Source organism: Opisthocomus hoazin, chromosome 12 (genome assembly GCF_030867145.1).
Source record: "Opisthocomus hoazin isolate bOpiHoa1 chromosome 12, bOpiHoa1.hap1, whole genome shotgun sequence".
Lineage (NCBI taxonomy): Eukaryota > Metazoa > Chordata > Aves > Opisthocomiformes > Opisthocomidae > Opisthocomus > Opisthocomus hoazin.
Window position 1 is genome coordinate 24,281,255 of NC_134425.1, and position 27,202 is coordinate 24,308,456.

At 54.6% G+C, this 27,202-nt stretch overlaps 2 protein-coding genes and 1 non-coding gene across 3 annotated transcripts; 1 reads left to right on the top strand and 2 right to left on the bottom strand.

The window, feature by feature from the left end:
- Positions 1 to 108: 108 nt before the first annotated feature.
- Positions 109 to 20,436, bottom strand: LOC142362811 (protein VAC14 homolog). The gene is made up of 8 exons (XM_075433432.1): positions 20,366 to 20,436; positions 20,001 to 20,279; positions 16,336 to 16,486; positions 13,313 to 13,480; positions 12,577 to 12,639; positions 11,049 to 11,158; positions 9,939 to 10,045; positions 109 to 429 (listed from the first exon to the last, which is right to left on the bottom strand). Exons 1-8 carry the CDS (start codon positions 20,434 to 20,436, stop codon positions 119 to 121), a joined length of 1,260 nt encoding a protein of 419 aa, XP_075289547.1. The 3' UTR covers positions 109 to 118.
- Positions 17,420 to 17,490, top strand: TRNAG-GCC (transfer RNA glycine (anticodon GCC)). The gene has a single exon. It is a non-coding gene; the product is annotated as a tRNA-Gly (tRNA).
- A 222-nt stretch (positions 20,437 to 20,658) lies between the features above and the next one.
- Positions 20,659 to 21,361, bottom strand: LOC142362890 (hydrocephalus-inducing protein-like). The gene is made up of 2 exons (XM_075433975.1): positions 21,091 to 21,361; positions 20,659 to 20,780 (listed from the first exon to the last, which is right to left on the bottom strand). Exons 1-2 carry the CDS (start codon positions 21,240 to 21,242, stop codon positions 20,708 to 20,710), a joined length of 225 nt encoding a protein of 74 aa, XP_075290090.1. The 5' UTR covers positions 21,243 to 21,361; the 3' UTR covers positions 20,659 to 20,707.
- Positions 21,362 to 27,202: the final 5,841 nt, after the last annotated feature.

The window sequence follows — 27,202 nt, forward strand, 5'->3', positions numbered from 1 at the left end:
TTGATGTCTGAGTGGAGGCAGTGTAAGAAACACGCAGTCCCACACGCGGCCAACTGCCACATCTGGCCAGCCACGGAGAAGCCACCGCTGCGGCCCCAGCAGGGCTGCCCCAACCCAGCTACTGCAACCCCCCTCGTGTCCAAAGGGCCGGTGCAGGTTCTAGCGCTTGGTGGGAGGACTTCTCCTGGCCCTCCCCAGCCGCACAGCCGGCCCTGCGCCCTGGGAGCAGGAGACAGGCGCTTCCCTGCTTGTTGCTGGAGCAGGAATGGGAGCAGCTCGGAGTTAGAAGGATACTCTTCTTGCGATCACCGTAGGAGAGACACGGCAGGACAGCGGTCAAGATCCCTGAGGAGTAAGGCAGCATCACCCGGCCAGCCAGCTGGATGAACTCCCTCATCCAGCATATGGCGCTCAGCTGGATCAGGTCATCTGGAAGACACGGGACAAGCAAAGGTGAGGGAAAAGACAGCACGGGCAGCTGAGCAAAGCCCACAGGCCAAGGACCACCTGCAAGGTGAGACGTGGTCCAGAGAGACTCTAGTCTAACAGAGTTTAGTCCCTGAGGTGACAGGTAAGACCTGAATCTGCAGCGAGGTTGAGATTAAACACAATCATTAGGCTTCAGAGTTAACCCAGTTCAATCCATAGCCCAGGCTTCCTCATTTACAAGTAATTCTGTCAGGCTTCCCAATGCCTCAGGATCTTTCCTCTGTCACACCTGTAGCAGCTGCCTGTCTGGATGTGGCACCACACCTAGAGCTGGGGTTTTATTAACCCCTCAAGCTCTGAAAAAAGGAGCACTGCTGGGGCAGTCAGACAATGCCAGGCCACATTTCACACTTAAACACCTTATATTCATTGGGCATCAGTTTAATCAAGAGCAAGCAGTCTCGGACTATTCCTATTTTTCTGCCTTGCAAGAAACCCACTCCCATTCAGCAAGGTTTCAAGAGCAGTTCAAGCTCAACGAGCACAGCTCAGGGACAGGATCCTTCTCGGGAAACACACCCCGCTGCAGCCGTAACCCCCTGCCACCGCCTACGCAGCGGACCCGCCGGAGCTGCAGCGCAGCGTTCACACCAAGCGCCCGGCACATTGTGTTTAACTGTCCTGCCCACACACCCCGTCCCACCAGAGGTTAAAATAAGCCCCTGTGAGATCCTTCCACATGTGCTGGATATCCACAGGAGCCATCCAGAGCCAGGTATCTCCTTCTCTGGAGATATTCAACACCCGCCTGGACACGGTCCTGTGCAGCCTGCGCTGGGTGACCCTGCTTTGGCAGGAGGTTGGGCTGGGTTGTAATAAATGTATACACATAAAGTTTGTTCTCAAACCGGCAGATGGAAAAAGAGCCCCCTCCCTTTCCTTTTGGGTTAGCTTTATCGCTGTTATGCAACGTTGTTAAATCACAGAACCTTGGGGCGGGAAAGTTTAGGACTAGTTTGCTCGGCGGGGTGCCGCGGCCTCCCTGCTTTGTGCTGGGCTGGAATGGCCAGGTGGGGGGGGAGGCTGGTCCGCGGCGCACAGGGGGACTGCGACCCTTGTCCTAGTGACGACCCCTAGCAACAAGTATGCGCAGCCACAGAAAGGTACCGGGATGGGCTACGTAGACCGTCTGGAATCTTCCCTACGAATATGTATTGGGAACAAGGAGAACCTATGGCAAAGTCCAGAACTTTCTGTATGAATATGTATTAGCAGACTATATATAAACTGGGGAAGGGGACTGGGCGGTGCGTGCCGTTGGTAGAGCAAGAGGCTCCCCGGTCGCCCAGCGCTGTTCTTGCCTGCTTTGCTTGCTTAAATAAATTTGGCTTTAATAAATACAACTGGCTCTTAGCCTTTATAACAATTTGGTGCCGTGACTCGGATACAGGTTAACTTGGTTCGGGAATCCAAACTCTGGGGAGGAGCCCCATCCCATCTTCGGATGGCCCCTGGGTGGACAATTCCCTCTTCCAACACCTGTACCTCCGAACCCTAAATTAAGGAAGCAGGCAAGAAGAAACTGCAGTACCCCGTAATTTTTGTGCACAACGAGCCGAACAAAGACTGCAGGACGCGTGAGTATTATTAAAGGTTTCTGTTCGGTCGGGGTGGATTTCCCGAGGTGCGATTGGTACAGAGGCACCTCGGAAGATGGGACAGGGGAAAAGCAAGCCCTCTGGACCCATGGGGAGGGGGAGGAATACCCCCCAGGATGCCCTCTAGAGCTGATGATTGGGATAGCTCGCTGAGGAAGAAAAATAAGTCTACAGAAAAGATGATGAAGTATTGGGCTAGCTTGCCGAGGAGGAAGGATAGGGCTACCCGGTATACCGCCAGACAGTCCCTTAGGGTTAATGATTGCCCACTGGGGAGTTTGGCTATCTAGGCGAGGAAAGAGTAAAGAAAAGATGGTATATTATTGTATGCAGGTAGGTGGTGGGAAACAAATAAGAAGGGACCACCTATATTGGCCCGTTTTTGGTTCCTTTGAAGATTGGATTTGTCAAGCTCTGAACATATATGTGAATTCCAAAGAACCTTTTAGCTTAGAGGAGAGCGAATATGCTAGTTTGTGGATCAGATCAGACACTATGATTCATGTTTTTACTTTGAGAGAAAAGAATTCTAAGAAAAAGACTAAAAGTCCCGAAGAGCTCCCCCTTTCTCCTCCTCCTTATATTCTTCCCGCACCGTCCCCGGATCCCACTCCTCCCGCTTCGTCCCCTCCTTCTGCTCCGGTGCCGGATCATGCCTCTCCTCCTCCTTCCCCAATCATTCAGGAAGGATTATATCCCTTAAGTGAGATGGCGATGGGATGTCCGCAGCCAGGGATGGGGTTTGTATCAGTTCCCCTGAGTTACCCCCTGGGAGTGTCTGAGAGGCTGGATCAGTTCCTGGGTCCTAATGTGTACACCTGGGAAGAACTGCAGGCAATTTTGGGCATATTGTTATTATTGAGGGAAGCTCAGAAGGTGTATGTGCGAAGGGAGGAGGAGACTCAAAAGAAACAGGCAAGGATTTTGGTGGCGGCAGTCCGAGAAGGACAAAAGGTGGCTCCAACCCGTACAGGGGGAGCGGGTGTTTCAAGGCCTAGGGAAAAACCCCCGAGGGACCAAGGTGATTTGAGGGACATGAGGCAGGTTGAGTGTTTTTATTGTCAGAGAAAAGGGCACATGAAAAGGAGTTGCAGAAAACGCACAAGAGATGAGCAAATGTTTAAGGAAGATTAGTGGGGTCAGGGGCTCTATTTGCTGGGGACTCGTAGGAAAACAGAGCCCTTGATAAAGTTGAAATTGGGTCCCCAGCGCCAAGAAGTGGAGTTCCTTGTGGACTCCGGGGCTGAAAGATCCACAGTCCAAATAGTGCCCCGGCGATGTTCTCCTTCCCCGGAGAAACTGCAAGTCAGATTATAATCTGTTAGGAAGAGACCTAATGATTGAGCTAGGAATTAACTTAGAAGTAAGAGACGAGGACGAGGCAAGAATCAATCCTGAAGTGTGGTACACCCCTGAGTCAGTCGGGGAACTAGAAATTACTTCTTTTGAAATTACTATCATGAACCCCAAGATCCCCATAAGGGTAAATCAGTATCCAATGTCCCAGGAGGGTAAAAAGGGGTTAAAGCAAGGACTACTGGAACCTTGCATGTCACCCCACAACACCCCTCTACTACCCGTTAAGAAGCCGGATGGCTCCTATCGTCTAGTGCAGGATTTAAGGGAGGTAAATAAGAGAACACTCACTAGATTCCCAGTGGTAGCCAATCCGTATACTTTGTTGAGCCAGCTCTCTCCAGAACTGAAGTGGTACAGTGTTACAGATTTAAAAGACGCTTTTTGGGCTTGTCCTCTGAAGGAGGCGTGCAGAAACTACTTTGCTTTTGAATGGGAGGATTCCAAGACTCATGGGAAGCAGCAGTTAAGGTGGACTGTGCTCCCGCAAGGATTTACAGAGTCGCCAAACTTGTTTGGGCAGGCCCTGGAGACGACCTATTATTAGCGGGGGAAAGCCAAAAAGCTGTAAGGCAGGAAAGTATAAAACTACTGAATTTTTTTAAGTCTAAAGGGACTAAAAGTATCTAAGTCCAAATTACAGTTCACTGAAGAGGAGGTGAAATACCTGGGACACTGGCTAAGTAAGGGGACTAAGAAACTAGATCCCGAGCGAGTAAAAGGCATCTTGTCACTTCAGGCACCTAAGAGTAAAAGACGAGTAAGGCAATTGTTGGGATTGCTCGGTTATTGTAGACAATGGATTGAAAACTATAGCAAAAAGGTAAAATTCCTATATCAAAAATTAGTTAGAGAAGGAGTAATAAAAGGGAGCCAAACAGATGAGAAGTGTTTTGAAGATTTAAAAGCAGATTTAGTGAACGCCCCGGTGCTAAGTTTACCTGATACCAAGAAACCTTTTTATCTATTTGTAAATGCAGAAGAGGGAACGGCATATGGGGTTCTAACTCAAAAATGGGCAGATAGGAAAAAACCTATAGGTTATTTTTCAAAGTTGTTGGACCCTGTTAGTAGAGGCTGGCCCACCTGCTTACAGACTATAGTGGCTACAGCCCTTCTAGTTGAGGAAGCTGGGAAAGTTACCCTAGGGGGGGAATTAAAGGTATATACACCTCATAATATAAGGGGGGTATTACAGCAAAAAGCAGAAAAGTGGATTACTGATGCTAGACTATTAAAGTATGAGGGTATATTAATACACTCTCCCAAACTAGAAACTGAAGCAACTAGTCTACAAAATCCAGCCCAATTTTTATATGGGGAACCAAGTGAAGAACTGACGCACGACTGTGTCCGATTTATAGAATCCCAGACCAAAATAAGGGAAGATTTAGAGGAAGAGGAATTGCCCAGCGGAGAGAAATTATTTGTAGACGGATCATCGAGAGTAGTAAATGGGAAACCAAAATCAGGATATGCCATAACAGATGGGAACACTTCAGAGGTGAAAGAATCTGGCCCTTTGGATACAACCTGGTCAGCCCAGGCATGCGAGTTATTTGCGGTCCTAAGGGCGTTACAGCTGCTAAAGGGAAAGGTGGGGTCTATATTCACTTGTTCCAGATACGTGTATGGAGTGGTCCATACTTTTGGGAAGATCTGGGAAGAACGGGGACTAATAAATACACAAGGAAAAAATCTGGTACATGAAACCTCAATAAGGCAAACTTTGAAGGCCTTGAGGGGACCTAGGCAGGTTGGTAAAAACATTATTAGAAAACATTGTACCAAGGTATGGGAATATAGCTGTAACAGATCCAGACAGAGGACCACACTTCACCTCTAAGATTATTAGGGAAGCTTTGGATCCTCTGGGAACGCGATGGGAATATAATACCCCGTGGCACCCACAAAGTTCGGGAAAAGTAGAAAGAATGAACGGGGAAATTAAGAAACAATTGACTAAACTGATGATTGAAACTAAGATGAACTGGGTAAGATGCCTTACACAACCCCGGACAGATACAGGAATCTCCCCTTTTGAAACGTTGCATGGGATGCCCTATGACCTAGAAATACCAGCCGAACACCCCAAAATTGAAGAAAGGGTGTTACAAGAGTATATTATTGAACTGATGAAGCGGAGGCGAGAACTAGTAAAGAAAGGATTGGTGGTACAAAGACCACCTCTAGATACAGCAATACACAGGGTCAAGCCAGGAGACAAAGTGTTGATTAAAACCTGGAAAGAATCCTCCCTGATCCCTCATTGGGAGGGACCCTTTCTTGTGTTACTTACCACAGATACTGCGGTTCGAACGGCCAAACGAGGTTGGACTCACGCTACCAGAATAAAAGGACCTGTTCAAGAATCTCGTTGGGAGGCAATAGGGAACCCTGACAACCTGAAGGTCACCTTCCGGAGGAGGACTGATGAGTGAAGTTATCACGCAAAGGACTTAATGAATGGGACTGCATTCTGCCCAATTTCTGGTTGTATATGTTACCCTTTTTTTTGTTTTAAATGTAAAGTCATGAGCTTCCATGGTAGAAGGCTGTCTCCAAAAGGGCCTCTTCCAAACTTCTGCAGCTTGTTTCATTTCAATCAGTTCATGTCTCTGTTATAGTGGTTTTGTGATTCTGTGATAGTAATAATAATAATATAGTAACGGTAATAATAATAATAATAATAATGTGTAAGGACAATTGGTGGGTTCATTGTAGAGAGGGAGATTTTACCCCAGATACTTGTGAGGAGTGTTAATTGGCTGAAAGAAATTATAAAAACCGGACAAACTGTCTGAAAGTCTAAAGAGTGGTGGGAAGTATACACAAAAGGCGTAAATCCAGAGCCTGGTGGTGTTCACGTTAATGAGCATAGGGAAGCCAATCCAGAAATAATTAGAGTGGCGTGCCAAAAACAATTAAAACACCTGGCGTGTTTAGCCCCGGAAATAGAAAATAAAAATTGGGAGGCATATAAAACTCGCAAAAGGAGAGAACAGAGAACCCCTGAAGACTACGATTGCTGCCGAGAAGATAGAACACCTTGCTGCTCCAAGCAACAGAGTAGGCAAAGGAGGCAGAGACATAAGGAAATCGTGGGGAACTAAGACCTTCAATACAATTGCGAGAAAGCCCCCTAAATCTAGGTCCGGGATGGCACAATACACTCGAACCCAAACCTCCCAAACTAAAATACCCGAGAACAGGTACCACCACTCTGAAATGGTTATCATCAACCCACCAATTCTCCTGAAATGGGTATTAATACTTTGGATATGCTGCCCCTTAACGATATTATCGCAACCCAGATAGCATCGGGGGGGGACACCAAGCTTTCTATGTCAGCTGGTCCCGAGGCCCCGATCCTAGCAATATATGGGATTTTATATGTGCCCTAGTTCAAATCCTGGAAAGGGGTACTGCAACTCCCCTAATCAATATTACTGTAGTTATTGGGGTTGTGAGACTATAGCCCCTAGTTGGATACCGGGGGACGGTATAGATAAATACCTAAAGGTCCAGTGGGGCCCATATGGGTACAGAACCAGGGAATACATATACATCCTGAATAGAACCAACCCCAAATTATGTGTATTTGGTGCAAGAATTCTTTCAACATTACAAAGAATTTCTTGAGAACAGTACAATAGTGCTGTGTCTTTATAAGTAACAAAACAACTCTTCAGTAGACATAGATCTTAAAGTTGAATCTGAGATGAATCTCAGGTTTTCCTGAGAATGTTATTTATTCAAAGAAAGCAACTACCTCTCTTCGAAGAAATAAAATCGATAGAATTGAATGTTACAGTCAGTACAGCAAAGTAGCCTTGGGTATCTGGATGTTTAACTATACTTGCAAGTGAAGGTTCTTCCCTTGTATTTTATTTCCATTTCATTTCATGTCACCAGAATGATGAAGCTGCTGTAACACATCCAGTGGATGGTGGTGGTGCATTACGCCTGTCTCACTGAGGGGTTATTACCCTTGGCTGGCTTCGGAGGAGCTAAATTAAGCACGCTGATCGCTGTCAGGGCAAACAGTAGCTCTGCTAGTTAAAAAGGCAATACAAAAGGAGAAACTCTAATTCTCTCTTTAAGCCCGAGAGACTGTTGCTCGGTTTGAGGAACAAAATGGTAAAAATTAGAAAGGGGGAATTGTAATAAATGTATACATATAAAGTTTGTTCTCAAACCGGCAGATGGAAAAAGAGCCCCCTCCCTTTCCTTTTGGGTTAGCTTTATCGCTGTTATGCAACCTTGTTAAATCACAGAACCTTGGGGCGGGAAAGTTTAGGACTAGTTTGCTCGGCAGGGTGCCACGGCCTCCCTGCTTTGTGCTGGGCTGGAATGGCCAGGTGGGGGGAGGGGAGGCTGGTCCGAGGCGCACAGGGGGACTGCGACCTTTGTCCTAGTGACGACCCCTAGCAACAAGTATGCGCGGCCACGGAAAGGTACCAGGATGGGCTACGTAGACCGTCTGGAACCTTCCCTACGAATAGGTATTGGGAACAAGGAGAACCTATGGCAAAGTCCAGAACATCATCTTTGAGAGGTCCTGGAGGACAGGAGAGGTGCCCGAGGACTGGAGAAAGGCCAATGTCACTCCAATCTTCAAAAAGGGCAAGAAGGAGGACCCAGGGAACTACAGGCCGGTCAGTCTCACCTCCATCCTGGGAAAGGTGATGGAGCAGCTTATCCTGGAGGCCATCATCAAGCAAGTGGAAGAAGAGAAGGTTATCAGGAGTAGTCAGCATAGATTCACCAAGGGGAAATCATGCCTGACCAATCTAATAGCTTTCTACGATGACATGACTGGCTGGGTAGATGAAGGGAGAGCCGTGGATGTTGTCTACCTCGACTTCAGCAAGGCTTTCGACACAGTGTCCCATGATATCCTCCTAGGGAAGCTCAGGAAGTGTGGGCTGGATGAGTGGTTGGTGAAGTGGATTGAGAACTGGCTGAATGGCAGAACTCAGAGGGTTGTCATCAGCGGCGCTGAGTCTAGTTGGAGGCTGGTAACTAGTGGTGTCCCTCAGGGGTCAGTACTGGGCCCGGTCTTGTTTAACTTCTTCATCAACGACCTGGATGAAGAGTTAGAATGTACCCTCAGCAAGTTTGCTGATGACACCAAACTGGGAGGTGTGGTAGACAAACCGAAAGGCTGTGCTGCCATTCAGCGTGACCTGGATAGGCTGGAAAGCTGGGCAGAGAGGAACCTGATGAGGTTCAACAAAGGCAAATGCAGGGTCCTGCACCTGGGGAGGAACAACACCATGCGTCAGTACAGGCTTGGGGTGGACCTGCTGGAGAGCAGCTCTGCGGAGAGGGACCTGGGTGTCCTGGTGAACGACAGGTTAACCATGAGCCAGCAGTGTGCCCTGGCTGCCAAGAAGGCCAATGGGATCCTGGGGTGCATCAAGAAGAGTGTGGCCAGCAGGTCGAGGGAGGTTCTCCTTCCCCTCTACACTGCCCTGGTGAGGCCTCATCTGGAGTACTGTGTCCTTCTGGGCTCCCCAGTTCAAGAAAGATGAGGAGCTACTGGAGAGAGTCCAGCAGAGGGCTACAAGGATGATGAGGGGACTGGAACATCTCTCCTATGAGGAGAGGCTGAGGGAGCTAGGCTTGTTCAGCCTGAAGAAGAGAAGGCTGCGAGGGGACCTTATAAATGCTTATAAATATCTGAAGGGTGGGTGTCAGGAGGATGGAGCCAAGCTCTTTTCAGTGGTACCCAGTGACAGGACAAGGGGCAATGGGCACAAACTGAAGCAGAGGAAGTTCCGTCTGAACATGAGGAAGAACTTCTTCCCTCTGAGGGTGACGGAGCACTGGAACAGGCTGCCCAGGGAGGTTGTGGAGTCTGCTTCTCTGGAGATATTCAAGACCCGCCTGGACAAGGTCCTGTGCAGCTTGCTGTAGGTGACCCTGCTTCGGCAGGGGGTTGGACTAGATGACCCACAGAGGTCCCTTCCAACCCCTACTATTCTGTGATTCTGTGAACTTTCTGTATGAATATGTATTAGCAGACTATATATAAACTGGGGAAGGGGACTGGGCGGTGCGTGCCGTTGGTAGAGCAAGAGGCTCCCCGGTCGCCCAGCGCTGTTCTTGCCTGCTTTGCTTGCTTAAATAAATTTGGCTTTAATAAATATAACTGGCTCTTAGCCTTTATAACAGGGTGACCCACAGAGGGCCCTTCCAACCCCTGCCACACTGGGATTCTGTGATTCTGTATTTCACTTTCAGGCACCTCCACGTCAGGAGGACTCTAGACCTGTATTCAAGGCTGGCAGATCAGCCGTACAAGAGCAGCAGTGCCAGCCGTGGGAGCGCTGCCTGTTCCCCCCTTCCACCGGGATCTGCACGCATGACGACAAGGAGAAGGCACGGGGGTGAGCTGGCGAACTGCCCACCGGAAAGCTCCTGGCCTGAACCCACGGTCGGCACGGCAAACCTGGCGGCGGCCGCTACTGCTTGCTCCCGCGCACTCACCCGCCGCCTGGCAGTGGATCACCAGGATATTGGCCATTTCTGCAAACTTGACGCTGGAGGGGTTCTTCTTGATCTCCCTGAGGAACTCCCTGAGAGCCACCTCGCACCTGCGGAGAGGCAGAGCAGCCGGTCAGCGCTCAGTCGCCTCGGACGGAGAAGTTATGGAGACCAGGCTCCTACACGCACGCACGGAAAGGATGCTGGTGGCACGGCAGGCATGCCTCCACGCACGGGCAGGGCCGGGAAGGACGAAGCTGACGAGCTCACCCTGCTCCGAGGCAGAGACTGCGCCGAGCCGCAAGGACGGAGGCGACGACCACCCAGAGCCCCCCGCACCTTCCCCCAACTGCCCTCACAGCCACCGAGGCTCTGCTGAGACTGAGGTGGGATGGGGAGCAGGGAGGACGAAGGTGGAGGGCAGCTGATACCCAAAGCTTTCAGCACTTGTTCCTTGACGTGTGGATGCTGGGAAACAAAGCGGCAGCGAGGATCCAGCAGGGCCTGGCAGCGGGACAGACCCAGGCCAGTCTCACCGCCTACTTGTGCCCTACAAAATGGGTCCAGTTACTCTCCCCCAGAGCCAGAAGCCAAGACCCTCTTACCTTCCCGAGAACACCCAGCCCCCCCTGGGCTTCAGAAAGCCTCTGTCTTGAGACCAGCAACGGATCTGAGGAGCAAGCTCGCAATGCTTGCTCCTCTCCTCCACCCAGGAGACGCTGGCTTGGTGCTCTACCTTGCTGAGCAAGGCTCGCACACTGCAAGCTTGTTCACAGAGCTCGTACCCCACCCTGGGAGCACACACGAGCCTCTGCGGCTCCGACACTGGGTGCAAGGGCTGGGAAGGCAACAGCTCAACCGAGCCAAAATATTTTGTCCCCCAGCACAGACCGCAGTGTCCTCCACAGCCACTCCAGCCACAACAAGCCAGGGAAGGGAGGCTCTTGCCAAGGACACTGATCCACCCATCAAGCCAGCCAGATTGCTCCATCTCCCACCACGCACACGGGGTTCTGACGCAGTTATACAGAGGGGCTGCAAACAAACCAAGAGGGGGACGGAGAGACAGCGAGCGAGACACAGGCCTCCTGCCCCGCCAGCCTGCACACTCACATTTTCCGTATCTCCTTGCTGTTGTCTCCCAGGATCTGGAAAAGCCCATCCAGGATTTCGGGCAGGTAATCCAAGAGGCTGATGTCAGGCACAGACTCCAAGACCAGGATCTAGCTCACAAGAGGAATAAGAAAGAAGAGGTGGGTTTCGGAGAAGCTAACTGACATCACCAGCACAAATCCGGTGCGATACTGAGGAATCCAGAGCTGAGCTGTGCGGGTTGCGGGGGGAAGGACAAGAGGACGGTGTGGAGTTGCCCAGCTCAGGAAGAAGCTGGGCCAGCACAGGCAGCAAGCGATCAGCCTGCAGCATTGCTACGCTTCCCATCAGCTCCCTAAGGCAGCGCAGGGATCAGGACTGACGGCCCAGACACACGCCGGCAGACCTGGGATGGCAAACAGTGCAGCTGCGAGAGAGCGCGCAGGGGCACACAGCTCTCCCCAGACCCCGGCCAGGCACCGAGAGCTCCGGCCTCGCACAGAAAGGAGAAGGCAAGCAGAGATCCCTCGCCTCCCGGAGAGCAACACCCCTCCATCCCCACCGGGTGACGGTGCTGCCAACCCCCACCCGGCCTCTCTGAAGGCACGTGACAAGACACAGATGACAAAGAGTTTGACACATGGGTGTGCGGGTCAGGAGACCTGGGGAGGAGGAGCCGCCTGGTTTATTCAGGCGATGAGCTAGTAATCCCCTTCGGGCAGGGACTGATGCTGAGCAGGACCCAGAGCGGGAGGCTCCTGCTCGCTGCGTGCCAGCCTGGCTCAACAGGAGGAGGGTGGGAGCTTCTCCAATGCACGCACACCAGTGAGCAGCTTTGACGTAGCCACGTGTCTCAGCGGTGGGAGAGTCCCCTGCCTTTCCTTTAGCAGCTCTTCCTACACGCTCAGGGGATTTGGCTGCACAGCTGGGTCTCTCGCACCAGGGCGGTGGAGCGGATTTCCCAGCAGGAAGCTTTGCAGCAGATGATGCAGAGCCTGCGTTAACCGCTGTGCCAACGCGGAGGAGCAGGGGCGCCAGGACCTGGCAGGGAGCCACTCACCTCCGAGCAGCAGAAAAGGAACGGAGAGGTCCGTGCAAGCAAAAGCCCATCGGCAGGCAGAACAGGAACCGAGCCCCCCAGCCCCAAGCAGCAGCTCTGCTCCTCCCAGAGCAGCTCCGCTCACCTCTCCTCGCTACTCGCTTAGGCAAGAGAGAAGGAGCAGGGCAACAGCCCTTCTGCTGCCTGCGACAGGGCTGCCACTCAACTCAGGCTCAAGCCTTGCTTCCCCACACAGCCGGCTCCCAAGAGCTGAACGCACACGTGGCACCGCGATAACCTACAAGCCCCTCAACCCAGCTGCCCAAGATCGCCACCAGACCCTCAGTCCACCAGGCTACGGTCAGTGAGAGGAGGAAATGCTTCGACAGTAGCCACAGGACTGAGCTGGGATGGTTTTAGCAGCTGCAGCCTCGGGGACCAACACATCCCCAGCCAGGACATGTCTGCAGCCTGCACCAAGGATTCTCTGCCGGAGAGGGGAAAACCTACCTTGAGAAGCCGATCGAGGAGCTCAGAGCCGCTTTTGACGTTCGGGTCAGGATCGGCAGCCAGCTGTGAATGACAGAAACAAGGGCCATTGCAGCAGCAGGCCCCAGGTCTGCTCCCCGCTCTGCCACAGAGCTCCCAGGGCTGTTGCCCTCCTTTGGCGTTACAGGGACGGACACAGAAGTCCCTTTATCTCCAACTCCTCATCAGGCTGCAATAAATTCTCCCAAGAGAATTCCTAAGGGGGGTTATCAAGCACCCATCACCTCCCTCAGCTGTGCAGGCTTTCATGGGCCAGCAGCCACACTCAAGCAGCAGAGAAACACAAGTCTCCAGGCACAAACTGCAACGGCAGGCATACGCAGACATGGTTTTGACCCTGTAGGCCCCACAAAGCCGTAGTACTGCTGAGCCACCTCACCTGCAGCAGTCCTGTCAGCCTCATTTCCTAACACCACTCAATAAGGAGCAGAAAAATACATCTTGAAGTTGAGAACAGAAAACAAGGTATCTTACAACGAGCTCCAGCACCCGCAACGTCAGTGGCCACTGTGCCGCTGCAGAAACTGCTCATTCGGTCCTTCGGACCTGCCTGGGTCAAAGCAAACCAGCTTCCTTCAAAAGAAGACCTTGGACAACTCGGTTTGTTTGACCCAGAGAAGATAAGGACTAGAGGACAAGCCTTACTCCTCCAGCATGGGAAATAAAAGCACATGAGAGTTGAGAGGAAGCTTCTCACCTTGCTGAGGCCATCGAAGAGCACGTTGAAGTGTGGGAGGACGGAGCCCCTGGCCACCTTGACAATGTTGTAGAGGGCCTCGCAAGCGTAGTACCGCAGCCGACTGTCGGCGTCATTGAAACACGTCAGCACCGGCTCGATCAGCTCCTTCAGGTAGAGCCCAGAGTCCTGGTGGACAGGAGAGGACCAGTTAGCTGAGGGCCATGCTACGGGGACAGGGAAGAGACGGCGCAGCCCTGGAAGGGAGCACGTGGGCATGCCACAAAAGCTCAGACCCGGGATGGCTTAGTGCATCTACCCTGGCCAGTATTCATTATTGAATTTTGCATTTTATTACTGAAAATACTGAATCTTCTTATTCAGGTACAATGACAGCCAACTGAGCAAGCTGAAAAATCGTTTCGAGGGAGGCTACACCAGCAACTGAAGAGATTATTGCAGCTGTACTTGGCTGCTTTTGATTCCCAGAGACGTGAAGAAGTTAGGGCCACAAAGATGATCTGGCGGCTGGAGCACCTCTCCTATGAGGAGACGCTGGGAGAGCTGGGGCTGTTCAGCCTGGAGAAGAGAAGGTTCCAGGGAAACCTTAGAGCAGATGCCAGTGCCTGAAGAGGCCTACAGGAAAGATGGGGAAGATATTTTCAGCAGGATTTGTTGCAATAAGACAAGGAGCAATGGCTTTAAACTAAGAGAGAGTACATTTAGACTGGATATAAGGAAGAAAATTTCTATGATGAGGGTGGTAAAACGCTGGCACAGATTGCCCAGAGAAGCAGTAGAGACCCCATTCCTGGAAACATTCAAGTCCAGGTTGGATGGGGCTCTGAGCAACCTGGTCTGGTTGAAGATGTCCCTGCTCACTGCAGGGGAGGGTGGGCTAGATGGCCTCTAAAGGTCCCTCCCAACCCAAAGCACTCTGTGATTCTGTGAAGTCTGGGCAGTTATTCCATTGCTCGAGAGCCTTGCAAAGCAAGAGGGGCTGCTTCCCACCGCACACCGCTCGTCTCTGCTAGAGACAGACTCACAGAGAAATGCATCCCTGCCTCCCTCTGCCCCGCAGGCAGGAGACGAGGCAGATCCCCAGCAAAGCCAGCGGCCACCAGCTCTCCGCCAGGATTTATCCTGCTCCACCAGTTGGTCTCTGCATGAACCCACCGAGGTTTCCAGGACCAGGGAGAACATCCCAGACAGGGTCGGACCGATCCTACCTGCACCTTCAGTGAAGCAAAGCAGCCCTTGGTCTGTTGGGCTCCTCTTTGTAACGTCAGGAGCTGGGGACCACGAAGGAGCGGCTGATACAGGCTTCACAAAAGGACAGACCTTCAGCAGTCCCCAGAGCAATTTCCTGCCCTGCGGTCTCCAGAAACACTCACTCAGCCACAGTCCCAGCTACCAGAAGAGGAGCAGCTTCAGCCCGTGCAGGTGCTTACAGACGAGGGGATACCACAGCTGGCACAGCTAAGCTGGACACATCTGTTAGATAAAGTGGTTGCAGGGCTCTATTCGCAGGCAAGATTGATGTTACACGCGGAAGTTTGTCCTCCTGCACCACAGAAGGGTCACGCTAGGCCGACCCTGACTCTGCACGTGAGCAAATAACGGTCATTAGTGACGCCAACCCCCAGCCCAAAAGACTTTTGCTTAAGGATTCAGCAGCGCAGCAGGAGTTTCAGACAGACCCAGAGGTGGAGGCAGGAGGCTGGCTTGTTCTGAAGCTAAAAAACCCTGCTTTGGGGAAACACGCCAGCATTTCCCCAGTGCCTAGCACAGGGGACAGTAAGAAAATCAACAAGGCGCAAGCCAGCAGATTAGAAGTCCAACTCCAAGTTATCTCAGTGCCCCTCAAGGCCACCAAAAGCAGCTCCTCCACTCCCCAGCGCCAGCTGCACCGGCAGCACAGAGCTCCTGTCCCCGAGCTGTGCCGGAGGCGAAGGCGGGTTAGGTGCCCGCGCTGAGGGCAGAGCAGCGCATTGCTCAACCCGGACAGGAGGGCTTGAAAAGAAACTCGGCCTTTTAACAAGAGGACGAAGCAGGAGCACTGCTCAGAAGCCCCCAACCAGCAGCATACAGGCTGTCAGCGTAAAAGCCACCAGGCTTCAAAGCATCTGCTCAGACCGATCACGACTCTAGAAGGGGAATAAACGAGTTCTAATTTACTTCATAGCTCTTCTAACAGGCACCACCCGCTCTCCCCGAGCCCTCTGCTTTCTTTGACACACACCTTACTACAGACCAAACCGACTCCTTCCTTTCTAAGCGCTTTCAAAAACCAGCTGCGTGGTTTGAGTCAAACGCCCGACGGAGCCGCGGGCCTGCAGGGTCTGGGCTCCTCTCCGCGGGGATCCAGGTGCTCTAGCATAGCCCTGGAGGCAACTCACTGAGCTGGCTCTCCCTAACGAGAGGGAAGTTACAGAGAAAAACCTTAACTGGGACAGAAATCAGCCAACTTCTCGCACAAGGGCATCAATATGATGCCTCCAGAACCAGACCAAGCAACCCATGCACTCAGCAAGCGAAACTTCTGCCGCGCCCAAGAGAAAGCTGCGAGCCCAGGCTAGCGCAGCTTGACACCTCGCGCCGCTCGCTTGTTCTGACAACGACTCCACCACCGTTTGGCCCACAGCTTAACACTACTTCCCGCAGGCCCTGCCGGAGCCGGCTGAGCTGGGGGTGGGAGATGGAAGGGCAGAGACTCTTCGCAGCTCCGTTAACACAAACCAGTGCTCAACCTGCTGAGTCCAGTCCAGCCGCTGGAGACGGAGGGCGGACAGATGGACTTAAACCACGCCTAGGGAGCTGCCAAGATGAGACCCAGGCCAGAACACGCTCCTGAGCCCAAGGGATGTGGCTGCGCACGTTGGGGAAACTCAAACGCAACCCAGCCGTACGCTGCAACGCAGGGAGGGAGCCGGGGAGCTGTGGGGCCGCCAGCCTGACTCTTCCCATCACGCTGACCCAGGAGGAGCCGCCGTTCCCCCCATCGCAACCTGCACGAGCCGAAACCCCCCCCGGCACCTACGTACCTTGCCCAGGGCGATGGAGCAGGCGGCCAGGCCAATGAGCCCGCCTTTCTGGCTGTGGGGGTGCTGGGAGAGCGCGAACTCCTGCGACAGGATCTGGATCACGTGCTTGATTTGAGACGTGTTGTTCTGAGCCACAAACTCTCGCACCAGCCTGGAGAGAGAAGAGGAAAGCACCCAGGGGGCTTCAGGGTCTGCCCGACACGAACGCTCCGGAGCTCGGCTCCCTACAGCTGTCCGAAACAGGGATTTTCAGCCACGACAAACGCCAGAGAAAGTGGTACCAAAACGGGGAACGCTGAAGTGAAACCAGAGCTCTCCCCTCCTCCCCGCTCACGTGTCAGCCTGCAGCCTCCTACGCCGGTCACGAACTCCCGGCCCCGGATGGGCTCCGAAGGGCCACCTCGCCGCGGCTGCGTCCTTGCACAGACATCACCGCGCCTTCGAGCACCCTCTCCAATGGCCAGGTTACGAGGGTCGCTCGCCCCTGGCGCGGCACAGAGACCGCTCGGCTGGTGCCTCGGCGGGGAACTGCTGCCCACCAGACACAGGCCCAGCATGAAGATTTGACCCTTGCAGCCACCCAGTTCAGCTGGCACGCCGCTTCATCATGACAGGACGAGAGGAAGCTCAAGCTGCGTCAGGGGAGGTTTAGATTGGAGATGAGGAAAAATATTTTTACTGAAAGAGTGGTCAGGCGTTGGCACCGGCTGCCCAGGGCAGTGGGGGAGTCCCCATCCCTGGAGGGGTTCAGAAAACGTCTGGATGTGGCACTTTGGGCTGTGGTGAGGTTGGGGTGACGGTCGGACTTGATGATCTTACAGGTCTTTTCCAACCTTAATGACTCTGTGATTTATCTAAATACACTACTCACCAGTGCAAGGCTTAACCAAAAAGCCAGCAAAGCTTCCGCACGCCAGACCTGCTCCTCCCCCGCAACCCCTCGTTACCCGGCCGCGCTGTAACGAAGAGGCCATAACCCCGCTCCAGCCCACAGATCGCTCCAAGGCCCCGGGTCGCCTGACCAGCCCTCCAGGCCCGGCTCTCCTGTGGCAGGGCCAGCTGTGCAGCCAGCAGCACACATCTGGCATTGGTGGTTCAGTGGTAGAATTCTCGCCTGCCACGCGGGAGGCCCGGGTTCGATTCCCGGCCAATGCAGCGCTGGTTTTCCCTTTTTCTTCCACTTTTATCCGTCACCTGGGACCACGCATGTCAAAATTTTGGCCTATATAAGGATCTTTACCTTAATCTTCGATGAAGGCGTAGAAGCCTCCACTGCCTAACTCCACTTAGGGGATTTTTTGGCCCTATATCGAATCTCACGCTGCCCTCTCCGAGACGGGCACCACTGGGCAATCACCCACTCTACAACCCAGGAAAATCATTATGGAAGATGTTTATGAACTTTCTCCCCTCGAAACGATTAACGGCAGCTCTGTTCTCACCCTGCTCTGAGCAGAGCAGCTGCCCCCTTTCTCCCCGGGGATATCACACAGCTCACCCCCCCGAAGCCAAGCTCTCCAGCAGCTACAGCCCGACCTGCTCTCACAAACTGCTGCTTTAGGGGGGGCGGCTCCGGCCCCCAGTCCCACCCCAGCAGCAGGCTCCGGCAGGAGGAACGCACCAAGCTCGAGCAGCAGCGACTGCCGGGGTGATCCTTTCACCGCCTAGGTTTAATGAGCAGAGCTTTGTCTAAACAGGAATAACTTCACAGACTTGCTTCAAGAGTTGAAAGGGCTCCAGATTTAACTAATGAGGCAAGAAGCGGCGCACAGCGTCAGAGTCTGCAGGCAGCGGGAGCTGCTCCCGCGTTAGAGGCCAGAGGACGAGGAGGTACCGGAGCTGAGAGGTTGATGGTGCCATCCTGCGATGGCTTTGAGCCGCTCTAAATCCGTGCATCTGCAGAGAGGGCTGGCCCTTGCCTTCCCCCTCAAACCCTCCCCCAAACTGGGCTTCCAGCTCCGTCAGCTGAACTGGCTAATGCCAAACCAGACTTCAGTTGGCACAAGCCAAGCATGAAACCGTCATCCTGGGTCAGAATCAGCAGGAGCAGAGCATCCCCCTGCGCAGCAGCGAAGGGGCAGCTACCGAAGCGTCCCCGTGGCCGGAGCTGCGAGGACAGCGCAGCGCGCCCACCCCAATCCACCCTTAGGAAACCACTCCCGTGAAGAAGAGTAAAAACGAGCAAAAGATCAACGCCTTGGAACCGAAGAAGGGCCTGGATGCATCGCCTTTGTACCCCAGCAAACACCCACCCCACCCCACGAGCAGTTTTTCTCTGCCGCCCAGGTGCACCCTCCACGTCCCAGGCGCATGGTTCCCACCCCGCGCCCCTTGCCAAAGCCTGGCCAGAGCAGCTCCGTCCCCGCGCCACCGGCTGCTCCCCTCGCAGGCTCACCACAGCCGCGTCTCCCACCCGGAACTCGCCCTCCGGCTCGGACCGATGCTCCCAGCCCCGCGCTGGGCTGTCCCGAGGGGATGCTTCGGGTCTGCTGCGGGAGCTGAGCCCTCCGGTAGCGCCCGGGGAGGACACAGCCCTTCCCCGGCAAAGCCACGGACCGGAGGAGCAGAGAGCACCTAGCCCAGCGCAGCGAGAGGAGACGCGGGGAACGTGTGCGGGCAGCGCCAGAGAGGGCACGGCCATGGCGGTGGGCGCCGGGAGTGCCAGAGCAGCAGCGATGCCGGATGGAGCCCGGGCAACACCCGAGGGCGACAGCGGGCGCTTCGCACCTCGGCAGCCGGGACGGAGCGCGGGAGAGACCTGGGACGGCACCGCGAGGTGACAAACCACGGCTGACCGGAGATGGGTGAGAATGATAGGCATGGATGAGGGGCACGGCCGCCCCAGCGCCGGCCTGCTGCCCTGGGGACCCCTCACGTCCCACGGGCAAAGTGCCGGCACCTCCACCAGCAGCGCCGAGGAGCGGGTGCCGCGTTCCCGGTCAGCTTCTGAGGCTCCGCTGCTGGCGCAGGGCTCACCGGGGACCCAGGTCTCTGCAGGGGGTTCACCAGGACCCGGTCACCTGCATGGGGCTCACCTGGGAGCCAGTCATCTCCACGGGGCTCATGGGGACCCGGCCACCTGCACAGGGTTCACCAGGGACCCGCCCATCTCCACGGGGTTCACCGGAGACCCGGGTCTCTGCAGGGGGCTCACCTGGGAGTCGGTCATCTCCACGGGGCTCATGGGGACCCGGCCAACTTTATGGGGTTCACTGGGGACACAGCCACCTGCATGGGGCTCACGTGGGACCCAGATCTCTGCATGGGGTTCATGGGTACCCGGTCATCTCCACAGGGTTCACGGGGGACCCGGTCACCTCCACAGGGTTCACGGGGGACCCGGTCACCTCCACAGGGTTCACGGGGGACCTAGGTCTCTGCAGGGGGCTCACCGTGGACCCGGCTCCCGAGCTCGCAGCCCAACTCCCGCGACCGGCGGCACCGGGACGGCAGGCAGGGTGCGGAGCCTCCCCGCCCACCCCCCGGAGGCTGTCCCCGGGCAGGGTTACTGCGCCACCGGCGCGGGGTGACACCTCGCGCCCCCCCCCCCCCAGCATCCCGGGCAGCCCCAGGACCCCCCCCCACCTCCCCTCAGGGCCGGGCCGGCCTGCCCGCCCCCGGCCCCGGCGCAGCCCCCCCGGCTCCCGCCAGCCCCCGCCGCTCACTTCTCGATCTCCAGGGCCGCCACCTTCCTCTTCTCGTACAGTTTGTCGTTCGGCGCCCGCACCACGCCCGGCACCAGCGGCGCCGGCGCCAGCTCCCGCTCCGCGCTCGTTGCCCCCGCCGCGCCCGCGCCCCCCACCGCCCACGTGGCGCCCGCCCACGTGACGCCGCGCACCCCCGCGGCGCGGAGACTGCCGGCCCCGCCTGTCCCGCCCCGCAGCTCCTCCCAGCGGCGCGGAGGCCGCTTACGCGCAACGCCACACCCCGCCGCCAAGAACACCCTTCCCCACCAGACAGCAGCTCTTCCTTTACCTTTAATGAACGCTCCGTTAATTAACAAACTCCCGCGGGGAGGGGAGCGGGTCACTGCTGAGGGAGGAGCCCGCGGAGGCAGCAGACGCAGGAGACGCCCGCCCCCCCGGGGCAGGAGACCACCATCTTGCTGGTGCCGGGGGCCGGGCCGCCCGCAGAGCAGACGGCGATGGAGGCCGTCTTGTGGGCACGCAATGTCTCGGGGCCCTGACGGCGAAGGCCGGGTGCTCCGTCGTGCCCTGGAAGGCCGTGGGCTGGAGGAAGGCGTTTCTGAAGGGGATGGAGGCGAGGGAGAGGCCGAAGAGGGGGATGCTGTGCTCCCCCCTGAGCGGGGAGCAGAGCCGCAGCACGGCCCTGGCTTCGCCCCGCTGGCAGGGCTCGTAGGTCACGTCCAGGCTCACCTCCGAGCCCCCCGGACTGGCGGGGGCCGCGGCGACGCTCTTCTCCGTCTGGAAGTCGGCACAGTCGCTCTGCGCAGGGGAGAGAAGGGACCGCGGGGCGGGGGGGAGGGGGTGTCACACAAGCCAGGCGGGCTCCTCGGGAAGGAACCGACGGGCCCCTGCCATCGCGCTGGCCGGGGGCCCCTTCCCTCGCCCGGCGCTGCACCCGTCCCACCCACACCACACCCACGGTGAACGGCCATGGGGACTGCCCAGACGGGCCCAGCAGGTACAGCCACGCACCCAGACCCCACGAGACCCTGCTGCCAGACCCTGCGGGGCTTTAAGGTGGGCAAGGCAGCTCCCACTCGCAGGTCCCAGCCTGGCCTCCAGCACTCACTTCCTCGTCTGGAAGAGCGAGGTCTCCTTGAACTGAATCATGTCCGTATCCAGCTTGAAGTCGGCATATTCAACGACAGCGCTCAGGCAAAGCTCTACCTCGCGGCTGCTCTTCTCCAGGACAGTGTGAGCTGGTTCTGGCTCGGGCCCCATCACCTCCAAACAGGAGAGGGAAGAATCACTCAGCAGAGCCCAGAAAGTCAAACTGAGCAGGGAGCCTTTCGACCTCCAAAATCAGCCACGTACAGGGGCTAGGAAGGACCATTCCCATTTAATTCCCTGGAAAGATGCCTAAACTTGGCCCTTCCACTATAGCATTTGTTTCTACCTACTGATCAAAGCAATCACCACCACCACTGTGAATACACCCGTGGGGACTATCACCAAGCACCAGTCCCCATGTTTCAACCCTGTAGGGCGTCTGACCCTTTTCCTGGCCCCCTGAGACAGAGCGCAGTGGATTTAACTCCTTGTTCGTGAAAAGGCACTGAATCAGACGAAGAGATTTTAACACCACCAAATGTGCTATCGTAAAATACGACCTCCTGTTCAACCCGGGCTGCAACAGGGCAGCTTTTGGCAGAGATCGGTCGTTTGCATCTGGCTAAACTTCTCCTGTCAAAACGATTTCCCCATCTCGTGTGAGCGTACCAGGTCACCGTGCACCTACCTCTCCCCTAAAACGCACTGCTGGTTAACGTCACGGATGGATTAAACGGCAGGAGGAAGCAGGAGCTGCTGAGCCAGCAGGTCTGCTGCCATCGGCAACTCTTTTTGTGGAAGCTCGGTTAGCTTTTGCTATCTCGCTTCTTACCTTCTTCCTCAGAAACCATCTGCCTGGGGCTACCGGGCCCCTCGTGGTATCCTCCACCCAGTGGACGGTGCGCAGGCAGTCGTGCCAGTCGGCAACCTCGTCCGGCGGCAGCTGGAAGGTGATCCCAGCCACCCTGCACTTCACAGGGTGCATTTTGAAGGTGACCGGGACATCCGATTTCAAGGTCACTGTGATGTCCTTAGCACAGCCAGCATGGAGATGTCCCACCTAGAGAGAACCAGAGAGCCAAGACCAAACTGGAATCACTGACAAAGGCAGGACTGACAACACAGGGACTGATGTGGTGAGCAGCTGTGCCAGGAATCTGCATCTTGCTGCATATTCATCTGAGTCTGAATAGAGGAAAGGACAAACAAAGCAAGCTCTCACACCATGGAGCCTTTTCTGTGGGGCTGACAGCCCTGCCCCAGCAAAGCCAGGGATTGCATCTCCTACGTGGCACCCAAACGGGCTCTCACCGGTACGTGGTCACTCCCTGCCAGCTCCTGGGAACATGCCGGGCAGGGCTCAAGCAGCGGGGAAAGGCAGAGCCGTCCCAGCTCACCTGGGGGGAGAAGTGAAACGGGGGGGCTGCCAGCCACTCAAAGCGCATCGCCTCCGCCCTGCTGCGGTTGGTGATGGTGAAGGTCACAGCGTAGGGCTTCCCGACGTGACAGTCCCCAAACTGGATGTGGTCCACTCTGGCAGCTGTTAAGAATGAGTGCAAGAGATCTCAGCGAGCGGTGAGGTCCATCTGCCCCCCTCACACGCAGACAAGCGTACGCCCAACTCAACTCTCCCTTGCTCCAAGCCTTCCTTCCCTCTGGGAGATGCAGCTCCCAATCCCACCGCTTTCAGGGAAATGCCCTGACGTCTCCCTAAACACGTGGCTGTGTCTGTGCAGAGACAAGCAGTGCAGCACGCGCTGCCTCCGCGCACACGGCAGGCATGCTCACAGACCACTGGCTCCGGTGGGTGACGGCACAGGCCTGGTCATACAGAGGACGAATTATCACACATGGTCTTCATCTCCCATCGTGTACCAGTGGCCGGTAGACCTCCTGCTAGAGATACTCAGCCGAACGCTGGTATCTCTGACCCTTCTCTGCTAGCCTGCAAGCTTCTCCCTTGACAGAGAATCTTCCCTTGTGCTCTCAAGTGTGGCTGCTCTGTAAGCTCCAAAAGGCAGCAGGATCTGTCCGCTAAGGCTGGACCACACCTGCACCAGCACAAGGTGAGTAGAAATGCGTATTTTCCTATTCCTTGCTCCATCTTGACAGCCTGTCTTACCCTCAGTCACGTCTTCCTTCACATTTCCCTCAGTGTTTTCTTCCTTGCTGTCTGCTGCTAGTCCATAGATGTTATCTAGCGTGAAGTCATCCTCGTAGCCTTCGCCCACCAGCTGAATGGTGCTCTCTTCATACGGGTTGTCCACCACTGACAGGCGGATCTTCCCTTCCACACGGCGGGCCAGGGTGGGTTTGAAAAGCACGTCAAACTCTGCTAATTCCCCGTGGTGCAGGACCAGGGAAGCGGTGTGCGGCTTCTTCTCTGCACAGCAATGGAAATCAGAGACAACGACAGATATTTCCACAGGGTGTAAGAGGAATAAGAGGTTGAATCCCAGCTGCCTCTAAGTACAGGTTGTCCCACCACTGGTTTCAGACTCTCCTGCTACGTTCACAAGACTACAACATCACCCTGCATATCGCTGCTTAAGTGTCTTAACCTCAAGTTAACACCTAGTTCTCACTCGAACTGCATCCACCCAGCTCCTGCTGTACGTAAAGCTGAGTCAAAGAGCGGTTTTGGCTTTTGTTGGCTGGCTGTGGGCTCAAGGGCTGCCTCTGTTCAGCCTGCTAACTTCCCACATGCAGCCAAGACCTCAGACGGTCCACTGAAGTGGTGATAGGTCCCTCCAACCCAACCCACCATGCCCAGAAGAACAGGAAAACTTCCTATGACTTGCTAGAAAGAAATGCGGCAGAGTCCACATGAAAAACTAGGGGTACCGAGAGCCTCAGGGAAGAAATTGTGTCTAACACCTGGCTGCTGCTTGGCCAAGCCAAGAGCAAGGCACACATTGCCCCTGTGTGCATGACCACACTTCATGGCTAACGAATTTACCTTTTCCAGGAGAGTCCGCCCGCGTTCCTGCAGCTTGGTAGGTGCAGCGTGTGGTGCACCGGGCTTTCAAGCAGAAAACTCCCCCTTCATCCAACACGTCTGTCGCCAACTGAGAAAAGGGATACAGAGCACGACCATGCCGGTGTGGGTACAGGATGGCACGCAGATGGACACCGTCCTGCTGCTGGGCCAGCGCGGGGAACCCGGAACGCTGCCCCATTTCAAACACGGCTCTTGGCACAAAGTTTAAGTAAAATCAGGCAGAGAAAAAGAAAAAAGTGTTCAGAGGTATTGGGATATAATTTAAACATAACCAAACAGGACAGAAAGTATTAAAAGTAACGAGCAGCAGGTAATTCAACTACAACTGAGTTCAATTATTAGGTAGTAAAACGGGATCAAACACAATGTAATGTAACTAGGACATCACACACGCCCCTGAGAGCTAAAACATGAGAAGAAGGGCAGGGGGAAGAACAGCCCACCAACTTTGTTGTGTTGTGTTTAACTGCAAAGGACAGACTGGTCAGAAAATCCCATTTCCAAGAGAAACACCCTTCCGGGAAAGCAAAAGTCAGTCATTTGCTTAAAAAGAATTTCTGAGACCTGTTTCAAGGTCTACCAGGTTTTCTGGGACCTTTCCTCCATGGCATGAGCACTTGTTCCCAGACCAGAACATTCCCCATGCAGGTCCTCACCTGGGCAGGTACGGTGCCACTGTTACGAAGGACCAGAGGCAGCTTTTCCGAATTGCCCAGCAACAGCCTCTTGAAGACCAGCAGAGGGTTCCCTCTCTTATTGCGAAGGACCGGGCGCAGGACCGTCACCTGAGGCAGATTCCCATCTCCGCTGATCTCGAAGGTCAGGCTTTGCGCTTTCACCGCCGCAGGGCTGCAGGAGAGGCAGAGGAGAAATCGTTACGCCTGGCACGAACCCATTTCCCGCTTGGCAAGCAATGAAGCGAGGGCTGCCCGCTGCATCTTCCCTGGCTGGTGCTCCTGTAACCCCACCACCCAGCTCCCCACCCCTCTCCTCCCAGATAGACCAGGGCCATTCACAAGAGGAATCTGCTCCCAAAAGCCAGAGCCTTCCAGAATAACAGTTAAAAATCATTTCACTTCAATAAAGCATCTAGTACAGCAGGTCAATAACGAGACATGGCAAATTCACCAGCTGCGGAGATACGAGACATATGCAAAAAGCACAAACGTGAAAAAGGTATAATAACAAGAAGGGAAAAGTAAATAAATCACACCATCAGTGCAGATTATTTCCAAGGACACTAAACCAGGAATTGCTTATTAGGGCAGAAAGCTGACTTAGTCTTGTCCCAGTTAAGCAGCTCAAGGGGTGGGGAAGAGCAGGTCAGAGCCTCGCTGCAAACACAGGTTCCAGGACAGAGGAACTGGGCTCCTCTTCTGTAAGGGGTCCAGCTGTTCCTCAATATAAAATACCTTGACATAAAATACCTTAACATACCCCAGGTAATCACATAGGATCATCCAATTTTAACATGAACAAGGAGGAAATGACGCATGCTGACTTGCTGGTGCAGAAACTGCCTCATCTAATCCTCTGTCCTTGGAAAGCCCCAGGTGAGCTGTTGCACATCTCCATTTTTTTCTGCTTCAGTAAATTCCAGTTGGCTACCCGATATTACACCGTCCTCACCATTACTCCTACAGGCTAAACTACCACTATCAATTTTGCTGCTCTGCTATGTCTAGTAGTTACTTCTTCCTTACTTATCTAATGCTACGTACTCTGCTTAAGGCTACTAAAAGAGTTAGGGTGAACAAAGGGTCTGTGTCCTCTCAGAGGAGAAGCATCTATCAGAAAGTTCCCCCCTACGATTTCCCAGGGTGAGTTACCTTGCTTGGACATCAAGGGAAGCCTTAAAAGTGCACCGGTAGTTCTGCACCTTCTGCGGAGTGAAGGTCACTGTAGCAAAGGCGTGGGAGCGGCTGGGCACATGCATCTGAACAGGATCCACCTCAAAAACGTCGCTAAGATGGCTGTTAAACTTGGAAGAACCCACAGAGCGGTATTAGGAGAAAACATCCTTCAACGTGATGCAGTCTTACTCCTATGTGCGTTGTGGGGAACAGCCCCAGACAGCGCCTGCCTTCCTGCTTCCCTCGACAGGCTCCTTCCATCTCAGAGGGTGGCTCCAAACTAGCACTGACGTTGCACAAGGAGCTGCCATAAAGCTTGCTTTGAGCACCGGGCAGCCACCCAACATACGTGGAGGTGGGGACCACATGGAAAACCTTGCGAATAATCTAGAATTAGCCTTCAAAGAGAGGGAAAAGACCAGGGAGCCTGAAGAAAAGGTCTGCTTTGAGCCCTGGCATGTCAATCCCGTAGAAAAGCCCCTCCGCGTGCGCTTCCAAGAGATGTTCAGAAGGGTTTAGGTCTCCCACCAAAGACCCAGAGGGCTGAGCCAAAACCTTGCTTGAAACACCCTGAATTCAACCCAACTGGCACCCCACCATTGCTGCTCTCCCCTGAAGTTTGACCTGCACTGACCTGGACTAGTCTGGGCAAGAGGAAGCAACGAGTCTGGAGAACAAGACGAGCTACCGCAAAGCCCTTGAAAAGCAACGCTCGCCATGGTCTCTTGTTCTCTTACCTTACCAGGGATGGGTTTGATGGAGAGGACCACATCACAGGGGACTTTGTTCACATTGCGGATCTTGAAGCGAGCCGTGGCCCGGTGCCCAACCAGAACATTGGTGAAGATAAACTTCTTCTCATCTGAGATGTACACGCCCTTGTCTTGCACAGTCTGTAGGATGTGGCAGAGGTTGATGTTGCTGCAGATTCGGTGTTCCTCAAAGATTGACTCGATGTCGTCCACCACAAACGCTGCCAACAGACAAGAGGAAGGGCTGAGGATGGAGAAGCCTTCCTACTGAGTTCATCTGGACTCCGTTGGCCTCTCAGAAGGCTCGATAAGCCCCTTCTGCCCAGGTCACTGCTAAACCCAACCCAGGTGGGGGAGCTGGCTGTGAGGATGGAGCTCAGTCGCCCTCAGCCTTAAAGGGTATTGCATTCCTTTCACTCCTCCATGCCTCCCTCACAGCCTCTCCCCACTGGTAGCCTTGAAAAGGACTGGAACTTCTGAGGATTTTAAGATGGGACATTAGGGTCCGGCTGTCTGTCTCTCCCA

What these genes read in the sequence shown, in the direction of transcription:
- LOC142362811 (XM_075433432.1), bottom strand. Translation starts at nt 20,436, where the DNA reads ATGGTGGTCTCCTGCCCCGGGGGGGCGGGCGTCTCCTGCGTCTGCTGC. An exon ending in GCTCCATCGCCCTGGGCAAG is followed by an intron (nt 13,481 to 16,335) that starts GTACGTAGGTGC and finishes CCTGTCCACCAG; the next exon opens with GACTCTGGGCTCTACCTGAA. An exon ending in AGCAAGGAGATACGGAAAAT is followed by an intron (nt 10,046 to 11,048) that starts GTGAGTGTGCAG and finishes GCCTCTCCGCAG; the next exon opens with GTGCGAGGTGGCTCTCAGGG.
- LOC142362890 (XM_075433975.1), bottom strand. Translation starts at nt 21,242, where the DNA reads ATGGGGCCCGAGCCAGAACCAGCTCACACTGTCCTGGAGAAGAGCAGC. An exon ending in TCGCTCTTCCAGACGAGGAA is followed by an intron (nt 20,781 to 21,090) that starts GTGAGTGCTGGA and finishes TCCCCTGCGCAG; the next exon opens with AGCGACTGTGCCGACTTCCA.